Source organism: Meles meles, chromosome 1 (genome assembly GCF_922984935.1).
Source record: "Meles meles chromosome 1, mMelMel3.1 paternal haplotype, whole genome shotgun sequence".
NCBI lineage: Eukaryota > Metazoa > Chordata > Mammalia > Carnivora > Mustelidae > Meles > Meles meles.
The window spans coordinates 127,744,492-127,763,693 of record NC_060066.1 but is presented as its reverse complement, the minus strand read 5'-3'; the positions used below and the strand labels follow the sequence as shown (position 1 = coordinate 127,763,693).

The following is a 19,202-nucleotide window of genomic DNA, read 5'->3' as shown; positions in this document are numbered from 1 at the left end:
TGTAAAAATTTGAAAAGCAGGGAATAGGAGATGAACTACTTTTGCAATTTTCTAAACATATTAATATTAGCTAAACAGAAATTACCAGATTCCAAGATATCTTCAGATAAAGTATTTGATTTTTTTTACAACTGAGTGACGGAGACCGATTAAGCCTAAGTATTGGCTACAAACACACTATAGAGTTAAACTGCTCGGTTTTGAATTTCAGTTTCAGCATTTACTGAAATTTGACCATGGACAAATTACCTTACTTAGTGTACTTCAGTTCCCTTCATTTAAAACTGGGTATAATCATAATTCTATATTGCATTTATGTTTGTGTGAGGAATCAAAGTGATAATACGCTGAAATGACACATAGTTGTACTCAATACATAGTTTTTAGTTATTTTTATGTTTCTATCATGTTTATCAATAATACTATTACCCCCATTTTCCAACTGAGACCTAAATGCAGTAGTCTTTGATTTCTTTAAGGTTCACACAGAAGATGACAAAGCTCGGATTCAAAATTAGATGTTTGGCTTAGAGACTTTGTTTACATCCTAGTCACACTTGTTTAATTTGACACAATCATTTTAATCTTTGTCTTTAAGGTTATTTTATCAAAAAAATGTTTTCTAACAGATTGCTATAGATGGTTCAGGAAGGAAAAAGACTAATTGAGATTGGGAGAGAATATTGAAAGAAAGAAAAAGGGAGAAAAAAAAGAGAAAAAGAAAAAGAAAGCAAGCAACTGAAAATGTTCGGTGTAATTAGAAGTGGTGGCAGGGGCACCTGGGTGGCTCAGTGGGTTAAGCCTCTGCCTTCGGCCCAGGTCGTGATCTCAGGGTCCTGGGATGGAGCCCCACATCAGGCTCTCTGCTCAGTAGGGAGTCTGCTTCCCTCTCTCTCTGCCTACTTGTGATCTCTCTCTCTCTAATAAATAAATAAAATCTTTAAAAAAAAGGGGGGGGGGGCGCCTGGGTGGCTCAGTGGGTTAAAGCCTCTGCCTTCAGCTCAGGTCATGATCTCAGGGTCCTGGGATCGAGCCCCGCATCCGGCTCTCTGCTCCGCAGGGAGCCTGCTTCCTCCTCTCTCTCTGCCTGCCTCTCTGCCTAGTTGTGATTTCTCTCTGTCAAATAAATAAAATATTAAAAAAAAAAAAGAAGTGGTGGCAGGATAGCAACTTGAGCAGAGGAGAGAAGACTGTGGTTTGTTCAGCAACCGGGAGTGATGGTTGGCAATCAAGTATCATCGTGGAGCTCACATTAGAGTTTTTTTGTTTTTGTTTTTTTTTTACATATTAGGTTTGAAGAATTGGAAAGGGTTGTAGAGCACCTATTGGAAGGAAAAAAATTCTAGAAAATCTATAAAGTCCTAAATTCAGCGTTTTTTTCCCTTGCTGAAGAGAAAGCAAAACAAATGTCTGCTTTTTGTTTTTCTAGAGTTGAAAAGACTGACCTGTGGATTTGAGAGTTGCTGATTTAAAGAAATGATGTGTTAAGTTATTTTAATGTTTTATGGGTATCATGTAGTTTCTAGCCCTCACTTTTTTCTTGAAAGAAATGGTTTCTATCACATGATTTGATATTGCTCAAAGCTTCATGACCTATTTTAGGTTTGTTGACAACTCAAGTTTCAGTTTCCAGGGGCACAAAATGTACTGTTTGTGTTTGAAGTGTGTCTGAGCCTTGGCTCAAAATGTTTCTTTCATTTAAGAAATCTGGTAAGCAAACTTGATTATATTTGCCTCCTTTCTCTACCTTTCCCATGTGATTTATTATCTTGAGCTCAGTTTCAATTTCTTGTTTTTTATTTTCCTTTTTCTTTTTCTTTGTTTTGTGAGAACAGTGAGCTTGTAGGAGAAAGTTTTGAAAAAAACTGTACATGATTCAATGCAAAGTTTAGAAGAATTATCACTTTTTGCGGCAAGAGAAACCAGTAACTGGACCAAATACTGTAGTAATGATACTACTTAAAGCTCTAAAATATTCAAAACAATGAAAAACGAAAAAAATACTTAGAGATAAATAAAAGTGAAAGATAAGCATAGATGTGACGCATAAGGTATTTCCATTAAAGTGTTTTGTGATACTTTAATTAAACAACCTAAAGAAATTTAACTATGAGGTATCTAGGCTAATAACTACAAATGATAAGAGTAGATAACTTGTCTCTTCTTGGTTAATGTTAATTTATTTACATGTTAAAAAATATATGACTATCTGCCTGAGATGCGAGGTTGCTTTGGATAGGGGGAAAGAACATTGTCATAGCTAATACTTATATAGGTAACTGACTGACATTTATATAAGTAGAAAGAAAGCCATAGAAAGAGATACTAGTTTTTTTACTACTACTTTTTACCTAACATTTTAATAGAGCTCCTTTATTCTATTTATGACATGGTATGGTTTAAGTAGACTTTAAGGTGAATCACTAAGTTTATGGTATTTCATGTGTCAACAGAAATCCTGGATTTATTCTAGAGCTTTTCCCCTGGGATGCCATTTATATTGTGGACATTAAATAAAATAACAAATATCTTAATACTCATTGAGCAAATCATACGTGAGATCATCAGAAACTGGCAAACTTACGGAGAAATCTAAGTTAATAGTATTTTCTTCTTTTTCTTTTTTTTTTAAGATTTTATTTATTTATTTGAGAGAGACACAGAGAGAGAGAGAGAGAGCATGAGAGGGGAGAAGGTCTGAGGGAGAAGCAGACTCCCCGCGGAGCTGGAACCTGGGACTCCATGCTGGGACTCTGGATCATTTTCCGAGCCGAAGGCAGTGGCTTAACCAACTGAGCCCCTATTTTTTTCTTCTTAGCATTGTATATGTTTTATTGGCACTTCAAATATCAATACCTCTTAAGGAGTATGGCTTTTTACCAAATGTCCTAGTTCAAGTTTTTAAGGAACTCCCAATACAGCTCATTTGACATATTATAGTAGCCCTTAAAGGTTTAAAATAGAAGGGAATTTCCTCTTTGTAAGGCAATCCAAGCAATATGAGATATGGACAACGGAGCATTGACATTAGCATTAATAACTGTGAATATCTTCTCTGAGGAAACTAATTTTAGGAAATCCATAATGGGAAGTAGACATAACAATGATTTCAAGTTTCTTATTTTTTTGGTTTGTTTTTTACAATATTTTCTTTGTTTATTTGAGAGAAAGAGAGGATGAGCCAGGGGAGGGCCTGGGGGAGAGGGAGAAGCAGGCTCCCACTGAGCAGGCCTGACTCGGGCCTTGAGCCTGGGACACTATGATCATGACCTGAGCCAAAGGCAGAGGCTTAACTGACTTAGCCACCCAGATCCCCTTTTCTTTTTGTTTTGTTATTGATATCAAAGACGTCAAGGATTTGTTTGCAGATTTTACTTCACATGATATAAAGATGCTTTAGTTGTCTTAATGTCTCTCCTCTGGAGTTTATAACTCTTTAGGTTGATTGAGATAAAAATTAAGATTAAATGAGACAATCTTTGACAATGACTGACCCTTGATAGAGATTATTGTATAATTGTATACATCCGCCTATGCTGTGATGCTAGTAGAATTTCTCAGCTTATGTCTGCAAGTTATCTATTATTTTAATAAGAACGTCATAAAATACATGTGAAACTGTATGAAAAACAGTTCAGAGGCAATGGATGGGGCAGTGATGAGAAGTTATTTCAAAATCAACATGTGATCTCCTGTAAGCTCTAAAGAGGTTAAAACAAAAAGAGAGAAAAAGAAAAGAAAGGTGAAAAAAGAGCAGGTGGAAAACCTTGCTGGTTCCTTCTTATCACTATTCCCATGGTAGGGGGTGTATGCAAATACTTCTGAGAGTAGAAGGTATTATTAGAATTTGGAAAGAATGGAATGGAAAGAGAGATTGTCCAAGTGACTACACGTGAAAGTAGAAAGAGAGCATGAGTGTAGAGCAGTTTGAATAGTACCAGCCATAAAAATAATAAAAGAGTAATAGCAACATCCCAGAAAACAAATATATTGGGTTTTTAATATATCATACACTGGGGTAACAGTATTATTGATGTTAATTCACTCAATCATGATGACAACTTTATGAGGTACATGTTACGTTTTCTAGTTCATAGATAAAGAGCTTATTTCCCCCCCCTCCCGCCCCCCAAAAGATTATTTTGCAGGGCCACATAGATAATAAATGACAAGGTCAGGATTTAAACTATAGTTTATCTAACTCCTAAGGTCATTTCCTTAACATTTGGAAGCTTAAGTATGAAGTTCAAACCATGCTCTTATCTAATTCTCAACTCATTATCACCATCAGCCCTATATCATCCACTGTCTAGTCCGTCTTTGCTCTTTGTCCTTATTCTGATATTCATCTTCATCCAGTTGGTCTCTTGTCCTCCCTGAAAATTTTTCTTCCTATTTGTTTTTGAAAACCTTTCTCTGGTGCCTGGGTGGGTCAGTCGGTTAAGCGTCTGCCTTCCGCTCAGGTCACTATCCCAAAGTCCTGGGATTGAGACCTGCTCAGGCTCCCTGCTCGGTAGGGAGTCTGCGTCCCCCCTCTGCCCCTCGCCACTGCTTGCGATCTCTCCCTCTCTCTGTCTGAAATAAATAAATAAAATCTTTAAAAAAAGAGAGAGAGATGTCAAAAGATACTGGAGAAATTCGTGTTAATAATAAATTCTATTTAGCCTACTGAATCACAAAACATTATTTCAACATAAATGACATAAAATTATTTTTACACTAATTTTTAAGACTAATTCTTCAAAATTTGGAGTATATTTTATACTTATAGCACATCTCCATTCAGACTAGCATTTCAGGATCTCAGTAGCCAAATAATGCCTGTGGCTATGATATTGGACATTACATCTCTAGAATTCTATGAGAACTGTTGGTGTTATACAGAGAATGCTGATTTGTGGTAGAATCTATGGTCCAATCACTGGCTCTGTTTATGATCTGAGCCCAGACAATTTATTCAGTTTATCTGGCATTAGTTCCTTCATGTGGACAAAAGTTTTAAGGAGATTAGAATGTATCACATAATTTCTGACACTGTTTGCTTACTTTGGAAAATCATTGAGGGCATCACCCATGTTATGCCAGAATTTTATACAATGCCTGGAATTTAGTCTTTTTTTTTTTTTTAAGACTTTACTTACTTACTTTGACAGAGAGAGAGAGAGAGAGAGAGAGAGAGAACAGAAGCATAAGCAGGGGAAGGGACAAAGGTAGAGGGAGAGCAAGGAGCCAGAAGTGGGACTCAATCCCAGGACCCTGGGATCATGACAAAGGCAGATGCTTAACCGACTGAGCCACCCAGGAGTCTCTGGACTTTAGAGTCTTATGTTACAAGAAATGTATTGATCAAATGAGCCATTATGCTATGTGTTTTGCTAGTTTCTTAGAATATTAGGTAGAAGGTCTACCTTTAAGAAGTTTGGTATAGAATGATGAGCATGTAAATACTTAGCTATTTATAGTCTATTTATAATATAAATCGAATAGAGCTTAATAATGTCATATAAGTTAAAAACGATCATACAGAGGAGTTATTAACTATGCCTGGAAATATCAGGATAAGCTTCAAAAGATGCTACTTCAGCTGCATCTGGAAGGAAGAGTAGTTGCTAAGTACACAAGGATGTTGGCTAAGTATATAAGGAGGCTGGAAGGTGATAATTGGAAAATCATGGAGCAATGAAATTGTTTGTGAAATGTGAGGGAATTTTAGTTTTGCAATGGGTAAGTGCTCGGGTCTGCACACTTGTGTCTCCTTTCCCCCAAAATTTGCATGTTGAAACCCTAACCCCCAGTGCAATGGTATAAGGCTGTGGGGCCTTTGAGAAGTAATTAGGTTTAGATGAAGTCATGAGAGTGGACCCCCACTTACAAGGATCAGTGTCCTTGTAAGAAGAGAAAGAGACTGGAGCACTCTCTGTTCTCCACCATGTAAAGATACAGGAGAAAATGGCTATCTGGGTCTCACCAGACACTGGAACTGCCGACATTTTGATTTCAGGCTTCCCAGCCTCCAGATCTATGAGAACTAAATATTTGTTCTTTAAGCCACCCAGTCTGTAATAATCCAGATCTATGAGAACTAAATATTTGTTCTTTAAGCCACCCAGTCTGTAATAATCTTGAACTGACTAAGAAAGTAGGAAAAATTGTGTTTACATGGTGGGTTAGAAGGACCAAAGGAAAGCATTAGGGTTGACAGAGGAGTAATTATGGACCATAGTGTTCTGCATAACCCTTCCCTAAAACTGGTACTTCCTTGTTTTTCCTCATCTGAATGAATGATACCATCAAACACCTTTCTATACTTTTTCTCTTTCCTTCATTCTTCAGCTCTAATCTATCCATAAACCTATGGCCCTTCTTTCTCTGAATTATATCCTGTCAGTGCCCTTAGTCCAAGCCACTCACCTCTTTCCTAGATCACAAAAAAAACAAGTGCAACTGATCTCCTTATCTCTACTCTTGTCTTCACATAATCCAATTTCTTCATGACAGCAAGCGTGATTTTCTTTTCAAGTATACCACACTTTCTTCACTCTGCTTCTTAGAGACTCAAAGACTTTCTCATTGTGTTCTACAAGGTCCTAGATGATCTGGCCTAATGGACCTCATATCAGTTTACCCTTCACTTTATTACACATTGTTTAGCTACTTTTTTTTTTTTAAATGTCACTTTGGTTTTTTCTTTCCTTGGGTTTTTTCCTGTTGTATTTTCCTCTAGATTGTTCTTTCTCTCATGTTCAAATGACTGGCTCCTTCTTATCTGTCAAATCCTAGCTGAAAATCATTTCCATAGAGAAATCTTCCTGACTTCCTGACTATTAAAATACCTTGATGACAAAGTCACTTTCTATTTTATTACTGTTAATTCATACTAGTTCTTATTGAACTTATTGGACTTATCTTCAGTTGTTTATTATTATTATTATTAATTCATATATTTTCTTTTTTTATTCCTTTTTCTTTTTTCAGCTTTTCATATAAATTCTAGTTAGATCACATATAGTGCAAAATTGGTTTCAGGAGTAGAATTAAGCGGTTTATCACTTACATACAACACCCAGTGCTCATTATAACAAGTGCTCTCCTTCAGGACACTCCTTAAGGGCACTCCTTAGGGCCCTCCTAACAAGTGCCTATCATCCATCTAGCCCACCCCACACCCACCTCCCTCCCTCAACCCTTACTTTGTTCTCTATTATTAAGAGTTTCTTATGGTTTGTTTCCCACATCCCTATTTTTTCCCCCTCCCATATGTTCATAGCTTTTCTTTCTTTCTTTTTTTTTTTTAAGATTTTATTTATTTATTTGACAGAGAGCTCACAAGTAGGCAGCCAGGTGGGCAGAGAGAGAGAGACAGAGAGAGAGGAGGAAGCAGGCTCCCTGCCAAACAGAGAGCCCAATGGGGGACTCAGTCCCAGGACCCTGAGATCATGACCGGAGCCAAAGGCAGAGGCTTAACCCACTGAGACACCCAGGTGCCCTCTTTTTAAAATTTTATTTTATTCTTTTATTTTTAAGGATTTTACTTATTTATTTATTTATATGAGAAAGAGTGCAGAGCAAGAGAGAGAGCAGTAGTGGAGGTGAGGGGCAGAGGGAGAGGGAGAAGCAGACTCCCCACTGAATAGGTAGCCCAATGTGAGAGTTGATTCCAGAACTCTGGGATCGTGATCTGAACCGAAGGCAGACGTTTAACTGACTGAACCACCCAGATGCACCTTCTGTTTTATTTCTTAAAATCCACATATGAGTGAAATAATGTGATATTTGTCTTTCTCTGAGTGACTTATTTGGCTTAGCATCATAAACTCTAGGTCCATTCATGTTATTGCAAGTGGCAAGATTTCATTTTTTAAATTTTATTTAAATTCCAAGTTAGTAAACATATAGTGTAGTATTGGTTCCAAGAGCAGAATTTAGTGATTCATCCCTTACATATAACACCCAGTGCTCATCCTAACAAGTTTTCTCTTTCAAACCCATCACCCATTTAGCCCATTCCCCACAAACTTCCCCTCCAGCAACCCTCAGTTTGTTCTCTTAACTATACTGTCCCTTATGGTTTGCCTTCCTTTTTGTTTTTGTCTTATTTAATTCCCCCCCCCCCCCATTATGTCCAGTTAGCCAATGATTCATTAGTTGTATAACACCGAGTGCTCATCACTGCATGTGCTTTCCTTAATACCCATCACCGGGGTACCCCATTCCCCAACCCCTCCCTCCTTTGTAACCCTCTCTCCTTTGCTTCCCAGAGTCCAGAGTCTCTCACGGTTTGTCTCTGTCTCTGATTTCTTCCCATTCCATTTTCCCTCCATTCCCCTGTGGTCCTCTGTGCTATTCCTTATGGTCCACATATGAGTGAAACCATATGATAATTGTCTTTCTCTGCTTGACTTATTTCACTTAGCATAATACATTCTAGTTCCATCCGCATTGTTGCAAATGGCAGGATTTCATTCTTTTTTATGGCTGATAATCCATTACAGACCCACACACGCGCGCGTGCGCATTCACACGTCACTTTCCATTCATCAGTCAATGGACATTTGACATTTTCCATAGTTTGGCTGTTGTTGATAATGCTGCTATCAACAAAGGGGTTCATGGACTCTTTGAATCTCTATTTTTGTATCCTTTGGGTAAATACCTACTAGTGCAACTGCTGGATAATAGGGTAGTTCTATTTTTAACTTTTTGAGGAACCTCCAGACTGTTTCCCACAGTAGCCACACCTGTTCTTATTCCCACCAACAGTGTAAGAGGGTTCCCCTTTATTCATCTCTTCGCCAACACCTGTTGTTTCTTGTATTGTTAGTTTTAGCCATTCTGACAGGTGTGAGGTGATACCTTGTTATAGTTTTGATTTGTATTTCCCTGATTGTGAGTAATGTTGAGCATTCATATATTTTCTTTCCTCAATGGAATGTAAGCTTCTTGCGAATTAGAATCCTCTCTCATTCATCACTGTATCCTGAAAATCATCCACATGCTTACGCAAAACGCAGCATTCAGTTTAAGCAAAGGGCTTATTGGATAAATAGATTAAGTTTTCCCCATCTGTACTATTATTCTCTTCTATAGGTTTTTACTTATATTAAGGGAAAAAAAGGGATTGAATTCATCAATTTAATGTCCTATCAGGTATAAGAGATATTTAGCTTGGGGCACCTGGGTGGCTCGGTCGTTGGGTGTCTGCCTTCGGCTCAGGTCATGATCCCGGGGTCCTGGGATTGAGCCCCACATCGGGCTCCCTGCTCGGCGGGAAGCCTGCTTTCTCTCTCCCACTCCCCCTGCTTGTGTTCCTGCTCTAGCTGTCTCTGTCTCTCTGTCAAAGAAATAAATAAAATCTTCTAAAAAAAGAGACTGAGAGAGAGAGAGAGAGAGAGAGAGAGAGAGATTTAGCCAAAAGGAGAAAAAACAAAGCACTCTACTGCTTATAGGCATTGCATTGAGCACATGATTTGATGGAGGTGGGGAAAGGGTCTGTTTCCTCAATTCATGGGCATTCAACTTCCAAATAGTTTCTTAAATCTTAATGCAGACACTTAAATAGCTAAAAATTAGGGTTGGTGATGTAAAAAATAGAATGGGATTGAATATCCTTTTTCTTTTTGAAATTGAAACATTATAATGTTTGCAAATAAATAGTTAAGGCAATGTTTTGACTATAAGTTCAGTTGGCTTTGATTGTGATTGTCCTATTAGTGAAGGACCTCAGAAATAAAACCTAATCCTAATTAAACAATACACGATTAAGGATTCTTTACATATAAGCTGCCAGATGTTTAAAAAGGTTAATATTCCCTCAGTAAGGAAAACATTAAGTTCTAAAACGTCACTTAGATTGTTTTTCTCGTAGGTTATTTATAGATATTCTCCACCTGTTAATATTGTTATTGATAATCCTTTTCTGATTTTGAATGAACACTTCCTCTATGTGTTTATTCATGTTAACATTTACTTAGTAAAACATGTTTCTTACAGGAATATAAATACTTGCTGGAAAGAATGCTGACAACTGCAAAGCAAAATGAAGTGCCTTCTATTGCTTTCAGTCATTGGGTTCTGCTGGGCTCAGTATGCCCCAAATACCAAACCTGGACGGACAACTATTGTCCATCTGTTTGAGTGGCGCTGGAATGACATCGCTCTTGAATGTGAGCGATACTTAGCCCCAAAAGGATTTGGAGGGGTTCAGGTGGGTATTCACAGTATCCGTTGTGGTTCGCTATGCTTCTAGTAAATGGCTATCATGATCTGTATCTGTGAAGCGGAAACGTTTTACTGAGGGAGAAAAAAGTTTAGTATTGTTGGCGACGTTATGTTTTGTTTCTGATATAAGCCTTCTGCAGCAGGACGTTTCCAATATGTTGTTAATATTTTCAGGTGGTTGTTAAAAATGTAGCTGTATATGCAAAGATTAAGAACTTATTTTAGTTTGCTGATTAGTCTCTCGAGTATCCAGTGATATAAAGTAACCCATCCTTTGATCCTTATTTACTATGATTTTTTACTTGTAGATCTCTCCACCCAATGAAAATCTTGTGGTTAATAACCCTTCAAGACCTTGGTGGGAAAGATACCAACCAATTAGCTACAAGTTATGCACAAGATCAGGAAATGAAGATGAATTCAAAGACATGGTGACTAGATGCAACAACGTTGGTGTAAGCGAATTAAAGTTTCCTTTAAAAACTATCTAGGAAAATAATTTCTCGTCTCTCCTGCTTGTTTTGAAGAAAATGTTTTCCATATCTATTTTTTGCTTTATTTTACACTTAAGCTATAACTAAAATTTAATGATTACCCTATGTTCATCTTTCGTAAATTTTTGTATATGTGCTATCTGTCTACTAAAGAAATTTAAGTCAAAGTTTAAAGTGAACTTACTTATAAAGCAAGTATCAACTTTTAGTCCTAAAACTATACAAATTTCTGGGGAATACTTTTCTAGTTAGGAATTGGAAATTCGAGTTGCAATGGTTGCTGTAATTTTTGTGTGACTTGTATCTCCACCTGTAATTTCTGGGTCTTCTTTCACATAGGGTTTTTGATGGTAATTAATTATATTCTTTTTGGCAAGGAGCATGAGAGACAATATTTACCTTCAGATGCTTAATAAATAATAAAGGCTCTCTGCTTCTTTCTTAGGATGATGCATGGAAATTTCAAAGACCACTACTGTTTGCATCTCAGCTGATTCTTACCCCCGCCCCCCCCGCCAAAGGCTGCATTTTTTTTCATATTATGGTAGTTTCAGCTCTATAATTTTATCACATATATAAGTATTTTACCAAGATGATAGAAAGCAGATAGGGATTCAGTTCCCATTAATTTCCTTTCACTCTTGACTTTTGATTTACTAAGAAGAGAAGTTAAAAAATAACAAAGATCTATTTTGGAGTGTGGTTAACATACCATAAACTTCAATCAATAATACCGTAGATTATTACCTCTGTATAAGTCAAACTGAAATAAAACTCTGTTTTTCAGGTCTATATTTATGTGGATGCTGTAATTAATCATATGTGTGGGAACGGTATGGGTGCAGGAACGAGCAGTACTTGTGGAAGTTACTTCAACCCTGGAAGTAGAGATTTTCCAGCAGTCCCATTCTCTGCTTGGGATTTTAATGATGGTAAATGTAAAACTGGAAGTGGAGATATTGAGAACTATAACGATCCTTATCAGGTAATTAAAGAAGAAAACCACAGTGATCTAAATAAAGAGCTATCTGTGCCTTTAATTATCTACATGTAGTTTATCGATCTTCATTTTAAATACTGGTCTGGATTCCTTAGGAAAATAGGATTCCAAGTATGACTCTTTCAAAATAAGAAACTTGAACTGATATGTAAAACATTTTTCCCAATTTAATTTGTCCCAGTCAAAAAGCTCATCTACTTTATTTCCTGCATACTCCATTTTTGTACTAGAAAATATGTCAAAGGTATGTCCATACTAGAGTGTCAGTATCTCCAGTTCCCAATGCAAGGAAGACACTACAGAAATATCTGTTAATGAATAAATGAATGAATAATCAAATGAATTCTCAGGTAAAGGTGATGTTTTGTCTATCGCTCACAAAAGGTTTACTTTAATAGGTCAGAGATTGTCGTCTGGTTGGTCTTCTCGATCTTGCACTGGAGAAAGATTACGTGCGTTCCACAATCGCTGAATATCTGAACCGCCTCATTGACATTGGTGTAGCAGGGTTCAGAATTGATGCTTCTAAGCACATGTGGCCTGGAGACATGAAGGCAATTTTGGATAAACTGCATAATCTAAATACAAGGTGGTTCTCTGCAGGAAGTAAACCTTTCATTTACCAGGAGGTACGTTAATTCATCTATGTGTCTATATTTCATGTGTATATGAAATAATATCTTTTAATTCAGTAGAAAATAAGTGATAGGAGTGCCTGGGTGGCTCAGTCGGCTAAGTGGCTGCCCTTGGCTCAGATCATGATCTCAAGCTCCTGGGATCCAGCCCGGCGGGCTCACTGCTCTCTGGAGAGCCTGCTTCTCCCTCTCCCTCTGCCTGCTGCTCTACTTACTTGTGCTCTCTATCTCTCTGACAAATAAATAAAAAAAATATAAAGTAAATTTTAAAAAAGAAAATAAGTGATAGATTTAATTAATAAATTTCAGTTGTTTATGGGCTGAATCATTTATATAGAAGAGTGTTCTTGAACCTCTTGTAGTGAGACAGTATCGAACACCTAACTCTTTATCACAAGAAGTTTTATGAAGTGCAGAGAATTTATTTAGGCTGCAGACATCTGTGTCTTTTACCATCTCCTCAGAGACCATTAGAAAAGACAGATAAGATTACAGTGGTTTTCTTGAGCCAGTCTCTCTGAGTTTACATCTTGGCTTTAGCACTCTTAGCTGTGTTCACTTGGGCCACTTGATTAATTTCTCTATGCAACATTTTTTTTTTCATATGAAAAAAAGGGATGGTGATAATAGTTATGTTTTTGTCTAAATATTAACGAGTTAACATAGTCAAGCACTTAGAAATGTTGTGAACCAGATGTTAAGTGCTATAGAAATGCAAGCCTTTTTATTATCATTATGTGCAAGACTAAAATTACGTCAACATTCTCACAGGCCAACAATTCACCTTGTTATATTAATTTTTTAATATTGTAGCATATAATTTAGCACCAAAAAAGAATCTTTCCTTAGAGAAAGCCATTTACGCTTTTTCAAATAATAAAAATAGTTTCAAGCCATTTTCTATATAATAGTACCTTGTTGGTGAAAAGTCTTTCAAGTTCTGATTTAAAATGATATTTCAAAAAAAACCCCAAAAAACAGTAGACCTAAAGAAAATATTTTTCTTTCTTTCTTTCTTTTTGTTTTTTAAAGTTACCAGTGGTTTTTCTTTTTCAAGATTTTATGTATTTATTTATTGGAGGGAGAGAGAACGAGTGGAGGAGGAGGGGCAGGGGAGAAGGAGAAGCAGCCTCCCCACTGAGCAAGGAGCCCGATGTGGGAATCGATCCCAGGACCCTGGGATCATGACCCGAGCTGAAGGCAGACGCTTAACTGAGTGAGCCACCCAGGTGCCCAAGAAAATAATTTTCTAAAAGAGGATGAACTTGAATTTAGTGTTTCAATTTAGGACAATACATATTTTTAGCGGTTAAAAAAAAGTTAAAAAAATAAAATGATATTTCCCTGTATTTCTACTAGGTAATTGATCTGGGTGGTGAGCCAATTAAAAGTGAGGAGTACTTTGGAAATGGCCGTGTGACGGAATTCAAGTATGGTGCAAAACTAGGCACAGTTCTGCGCAAGTGGAATGGAGAGAAGATGGCTTACTTAAAGTAAATGAAGTATAATTTGTCTTTTAAATTATTTCAAAGATGTAGTAGTCTTATTATCCCAATCTGAGTTATCTTCAGAACTTATTTAGAACTTTTAAGGATTCGGTTACTAGTAATGAGGGTTAGAGTTCCCCACACTCCAATTTATCATCTTTATTCTTAAGAATGTCAATCATGAGGGTATCTAGAAACCCCAAGCATACCCTAGAGACTTTTATATTATATAACTATACCATATTTGACTCATGTTTGCATATAGTATGTGAAGGCCACGTTATTGTTAAAATGATTGTATCATTTATGAAGTACTTACAAGGTGACTATTTTAAATTTACATGTACTTATTTACATATTTTATATGAAACGATTTACACATATTATCAATGATTTTCAAATATTAGAATATTTACATTATAACAATATGATCTCGAAACCTACTTTTAATCCAGTTTTCCTTGCTGTCTGCTATCATATGGATATTGATCATTCTGAAGTTTCATCTAAATTATAATGTACTAAGATCTCTAAAATGACTTTTTTTATACCAAAAATCTTATAACTGTAATGTGACTGTAATACAAGTAATTCATACATATACACATACATGGAATGTATAATGTATCTGTATATTGTTTATATATTTTTTAAAAACTCCTATAGAATAATCCTTTTAATTAGAAAATTTCATTTGGGCCTGCTCTACCAAAAGAAATACACACTTAGGTTACCCTAAAGCTATTGGAAAAGAATACATATCTGTGTGTGTGTTTTAATAGGAACTGGGGAGAAGGATGGGGTTTTATGCCTTCTGATAGAGCACTTGTCTTTGTTGATAACCATGACAATCAGCGAGGACATGGAGCTGGAGGAGCATCTATTCTTACATTCTGGGACTCTAGGTAGGTAATAAAGCACCCCCCCCTTTTTTTTAACCTACCTTTTAATGATGCTACAAATATTTTCTTCTATGATGATATCATTTTGTAACCTTCAGACTGTACAAAATGGGAGTTGGATTTATGCTTGCTCATCCATATGGATTTACACGAGTAATGTCAAGTTTCCGTTGGACAAGGCACTTTGAAAATGGAAAAGTAAGTTTTAGTGTTCTCCAAAAATATTTTCCTCAAGGAAGGGAATGCAGTTTTGTTGTGATTGTACATGATGCTATTATATTTACTATTTATCAAATATTGAAGTGTAAACCTGATATAGGACACTTTAAGTAATGCAGTAGATAGTAAAGAATTCAAATTCATGGTCTCTACTGTCAGAGTATTCAGGCAATATCACAATTATGACAAACATACACTCACCCAAAGAAGCACTTAAAAGTAAGGATATAGTGAAAAAAAAAAGAACGAAAAAAATAAGGATATAGTAAGTAAAATATGCACTTTTCCTAAGTACCTACTTCATAGGGTTGATATAAGGATAAGTTAACACTTGTAAAGAACTTAAATCAGTACCTGCCAATAATACAATCAGTATATTTTTTTACATACTTTGAAAAAAAAGTTGTATGGAATCCAAAGAAATTATTCAGTTGAACTGGGATTAAATAGGGAAAGTATCTTTTAAGAGAAAAGAAAATATTTGGGAAATGTAAAGATGAGAAAAATATTTGGGGTAATCCAGGATATTAAATAGCCATTTTATTTATTTATTTTTAAAGATTTTATTTATTTATTTGACAGACAGAGATCACATGTAGGCAGAGAGGCAGGCAGAGAGAGAAAGGGGGAAGCAGGCTCCCTGCGGAGCCGAGAGCCGGACATGGGGCTCCATCCCAGGAACCTGAGATCATGACCTGAGCTGAGGCAGAGGCTTAACCCACTGAGCCCCTCTGGTGCCCTGAATAGCAATTTTAAAAAGGGAACTGAGAAATAAAATTATGAATGTATTTAGAATGTTAGTGGAAAGGGTTTTGTTTTTTTTTTAAAGTGAAGATTTCAGGGTGCCTAGGTGGCTCAGTTGGGTAAACAACTGCCTTTAGCTCAGGTCATGATTCCAGAGTCCTGGGATCGAGTCCGGCATCAGGTTCCCTGCTCCACTGGGAGTCTGCTTCTCCCTCTGATCTTCTCCCTTCTCATGCTCTCTCTCAAATAAATAAATACATACAATTTTTAAACTGAAGATTTCAGATGCATCATTGTACAGCAACTTCATACCTAAAGTAAAAAACACTTTTCACAACAAACCAGACTGATATTTACCTGGTTTCTTCCATTTTTTTTCTATGATTCTCATTAAAAGTGCCAATCAGAAAAGCACAGTATTAAAACTTTGGTCAATTTAATAAAGAATATTGTGAAGTATTGATTAACACATTTATCCAGAAGAAAGAATGAAGGAAATGAATGCTTATTTAGCAATTTATCATATTCAAGGCATTTTCACATGTATTATTTAATTTTTATAGCAACTACACAATATCCCCATTTTACAGAAGAAGAAAAATAGACACAGAGAAGATATGTATATTAACTAAGTTTTCTTAGCTAATAGTGATCGAATCTTTGTTTCCATTCTGCTGTTTCTGAACCTGAAGACTTTGCCACTTCAATATCATTGCACTGTTGACAGTGATATTTACTAAAAATTCCATGGCAGGGTCGCCTGGGTGGCTCAGTCCGTTAAGCCACTGCCTTCAGCTTGGGTCATGATCCCAGAGTCCTGGATTCAAGTTCCGCATCGGACTCCTTGCTTGGCAGGGAGCCTGCTTTTCTCTCTTCCTCTGGCTGTCTGTGCACTAGTGCTCGCTCTCTCTCTCTCTGACAAATAAATAAATAAAAATCTTAAAAAAAATCCATGGCAATTCCTTGGAAAAAAAATAAAAGGGCAAGAAAACCTTACCTTTAAAATATGGCACTAGAGAATGAAAAATTGGGGAGAAAATGGTGAGGACTTGGTAAAAGGCTGTAAAATTACTGAGGGACTTAGATTCTGAATGAAGACAATGCAGACACAAGACAGATTAGGTTTGGTGTTCTGGAGAGAAAAGAGACAAATACCTGAAATGTTAAAAGTCGGGCTTTTAAAATTTTTTCTTTTTTTTCTCTTTACTTAAGGATGTTAATGATTGGATTGGGCCGCCAAATAATAATGGGGTAATTAAAGAAGTTACTATTAATCCAGACAGTACTTGTGGTAATGATTGGGTCTGTGAACATCGATGGCGTCAAATAAGGTGGGCATTCTTATTTAGAGATGTCTCCTCATAATAAACATTCTTAACATTTTATTTTATTAAACAGTTAATGTATTCATCAGCATTTTATGTGGTATTATATTTTTAGGAACATGGTTATGTTCCGTAATACAGTTGATGGCCAACCTTTTACCAACTGGTGGGATAATGGTAGCAACCAAGTAGCTTTTGGAAGAGGAAACAGAGGATTCATTGTCTTTAACAATGACGACTGGTAAGCGGATCTCAATTAGAAATAACATTTCATACTAATATGTTCCTGATTTACTACTTTCTCTTCTTGCACATTTACTCTTTTCATATCTGAAAAATTCCTTAGTGGATTCAGAAACCACAGAAATCAGAAGAAAAATGATGATGGCTTTTATTCTGATCTCTTCTTTATAAGGGCTTTCTGTTCTAAGTAGAGTGATTTTATGTGCACCCTTGCATGTTACTTGCAGATATATGAGGCACACATATAGGGCCACACACACACCCCCCACAAAATACGCAGAATAGTTAATCTAAAGGTTGCGAAATCACTAGAACTGTCTAATAACCCCCCTCCCTTTTTAAATAATGGAAAGCTATTGCCTCAATACTGAAGTACCTTTTTTTAGTTCTCTCTTTCAAGTATTCTTGTATCTGTTTTTTCTTCTTCTTTTTTTCACTTCCCTTTCTGACAAATAATATATTTTTTAAAGCATATGTATAAAGAACCTGTATCTTATGGTTGGTCAGTGATTCACTTCAGGAGATTTTCAAGTTTTAGTGCTGAGATTCTTCTTACTTTCATTGGTTATACTTACATCCTTTGCCTCTAGTATATTGATTTCCTAATATATAGAACTATGACTTAGAAGATGTCTTTGCAAGAAGTTGAAATGTCTCCATTCCAAGGCCAACTGTCACTCATGCTTAATTCATTTTAGCCTGCATCATATTTTACTGACAAAAAGATAAATCAAATATATCTCTTTCTTGCCAAAAGAGGCTATGGCTATTTATATATACAGCTATCCATCTATCTATCTATGGCTATGGCTAATTCTTTAATTTCTGTCTTTTGGATGGGAAAAGAAAAATAAATTTATGAGGGAGCTTTATATTTAAAACCATATACTTCTTCATAAAATGCTAGATTATTTTTATTTCCAGCCCAAATTCATTTTCTCCTCTTATGAAAGATTTTTGCAGAAATAACCAAATTTACATTATTGAAAGTAATTGGTGTTTTCTTAAGTTTAGATGAGGACAAATTTAAAATATTTGTGTTTACACAGGAAGTACTTTTATCTAAGAGTGACAATTTACTCAAATTTTCACTGATATTCCTCAACCATAATTTTGTGATAATATTTACTGCTGACTAAGAAATTGCTAAGCCTTCTGTAAGATTACCTTTAGTCTTGGAAAACTGCTCACATCTACGAGAGAGGTCTTTATATTTTCTTCTCACTGAGTCTTTGACTGCTTAGAGTTCTACAGCACACAGTTAAGCTTTTAGAGAGAGTCTGAAATCTTGCTTTTAATTGTGCTGAATACAAGTTAAATCTTAAATTTTACCTTTCAGGTCATTATCTTTAACTTTGCAAACTGGTCTTCCTGCTGGCACATATTGTGATGTTATTTCTGGAGATAAAATTGATGGCAATTGTACGGGAATTAAAATCTATGTTTCTGGGGATGGAAATGCTCATTTTTCTATTAGTAACTCTGCTGAAGATCCATTTATTGCAATTCATGCCGAATCTAAATTGTAAAACTTGAAATAAATAAGTACACATACTCAGAGAAATAACCAAGTGTATTTCTTTTCGTGTCTGTGTCTGTGTGTGTGTGTGTGTATTCTTAGAATTCATGAATTTTTGGTAAAAGCTGTAAGTAATCAACTTGAGAAGCTCAGAAAAGCATAAAAATCACATATAATTATATAATTATAGCTACAATTGATACCATGTTATATTTTAGAAGACTCATGATGACTTATTTGTCAAAAGAATTTCTAAGAATTCAGGGAGTCATCTTAACAAATATGCTTGTTGCCATTAACACTATTTCCCAGTAGGTATTAATGTAGTACTTCCATCAAGGGTGTTTCTAATTGTTAGGGATATCTGATTTAATTATTCCCATACAAAGTTATAACATTTGAGTGACTTCAACTTT

General features: G+C 35.9%; 1 protein-coding gene across 2 annotated transcripts in view; it reads left to right on the top strand.

Moving 5' to 3' along the window:
* The window catches only part of LOC123941103 (pancreatic alpha-amylase), a 40,921-nt gene extending 22,094 nt beyond the window's left edge, over positions 1 to 18,827 (top strand). Inside the window, exons 1-11 of one of the 2 annotated variants that reach the window (XM_046004048.1) lie at positions 1,628 to 1,710; positions 9,991 to 10,204; positions 10,527 to 10,673; positions 11,500 to 11,697; positions 12,111 to 12,341; positions 13,707 to 13,840; positions 14,617 to 14,739; positions 14,835 to 14,934; positions 16,912 to 17,030; positions 17,140 to 17,265; positions 18,607 to 18,827. In XM_046004048.1, coding sequence (XP_045860004.1) covers positions 10,037 to 10,204; positions 10,527 to 10,673; positions 11,500 to 11,697; positions 12,111 to 12,341; positions 13,707 to 13,840; positions 14,617 to 14,739; positions 14,835 to 14,934; positions 16,912 to 17,030; positions 17,140 to 17,265; positions 18,607 to 18,796 — 1,536 coding nt within the window. In that variant the 5' untranslated portion in view covers positions 1,628 to 1,710; positions 9,991 to 10,036 and the 3' untranslated portion in view covers positions 18,797 to 18,827. Of the gene's footprint in view, positions 1 to 1,627; positions 1,711 to 9,990; positions 10,205 to 10,526; positions 10,674 to 11,499; positions 11,698 to 12,110; positions 12,342 to 13,706; positions 13,841 to 14,616; positions 14,740 to 14,834; positions 14,935 to 16,911; positions 17,031 to 17,139; positions 17,266 to 18,606 lie in introns of those variants that run through there. The other variant, XM_046004047.1, reaches the window with a different exon arrangement.
* Positions 18,828 to 19,202: the final 375 nt, after the last annotated feature.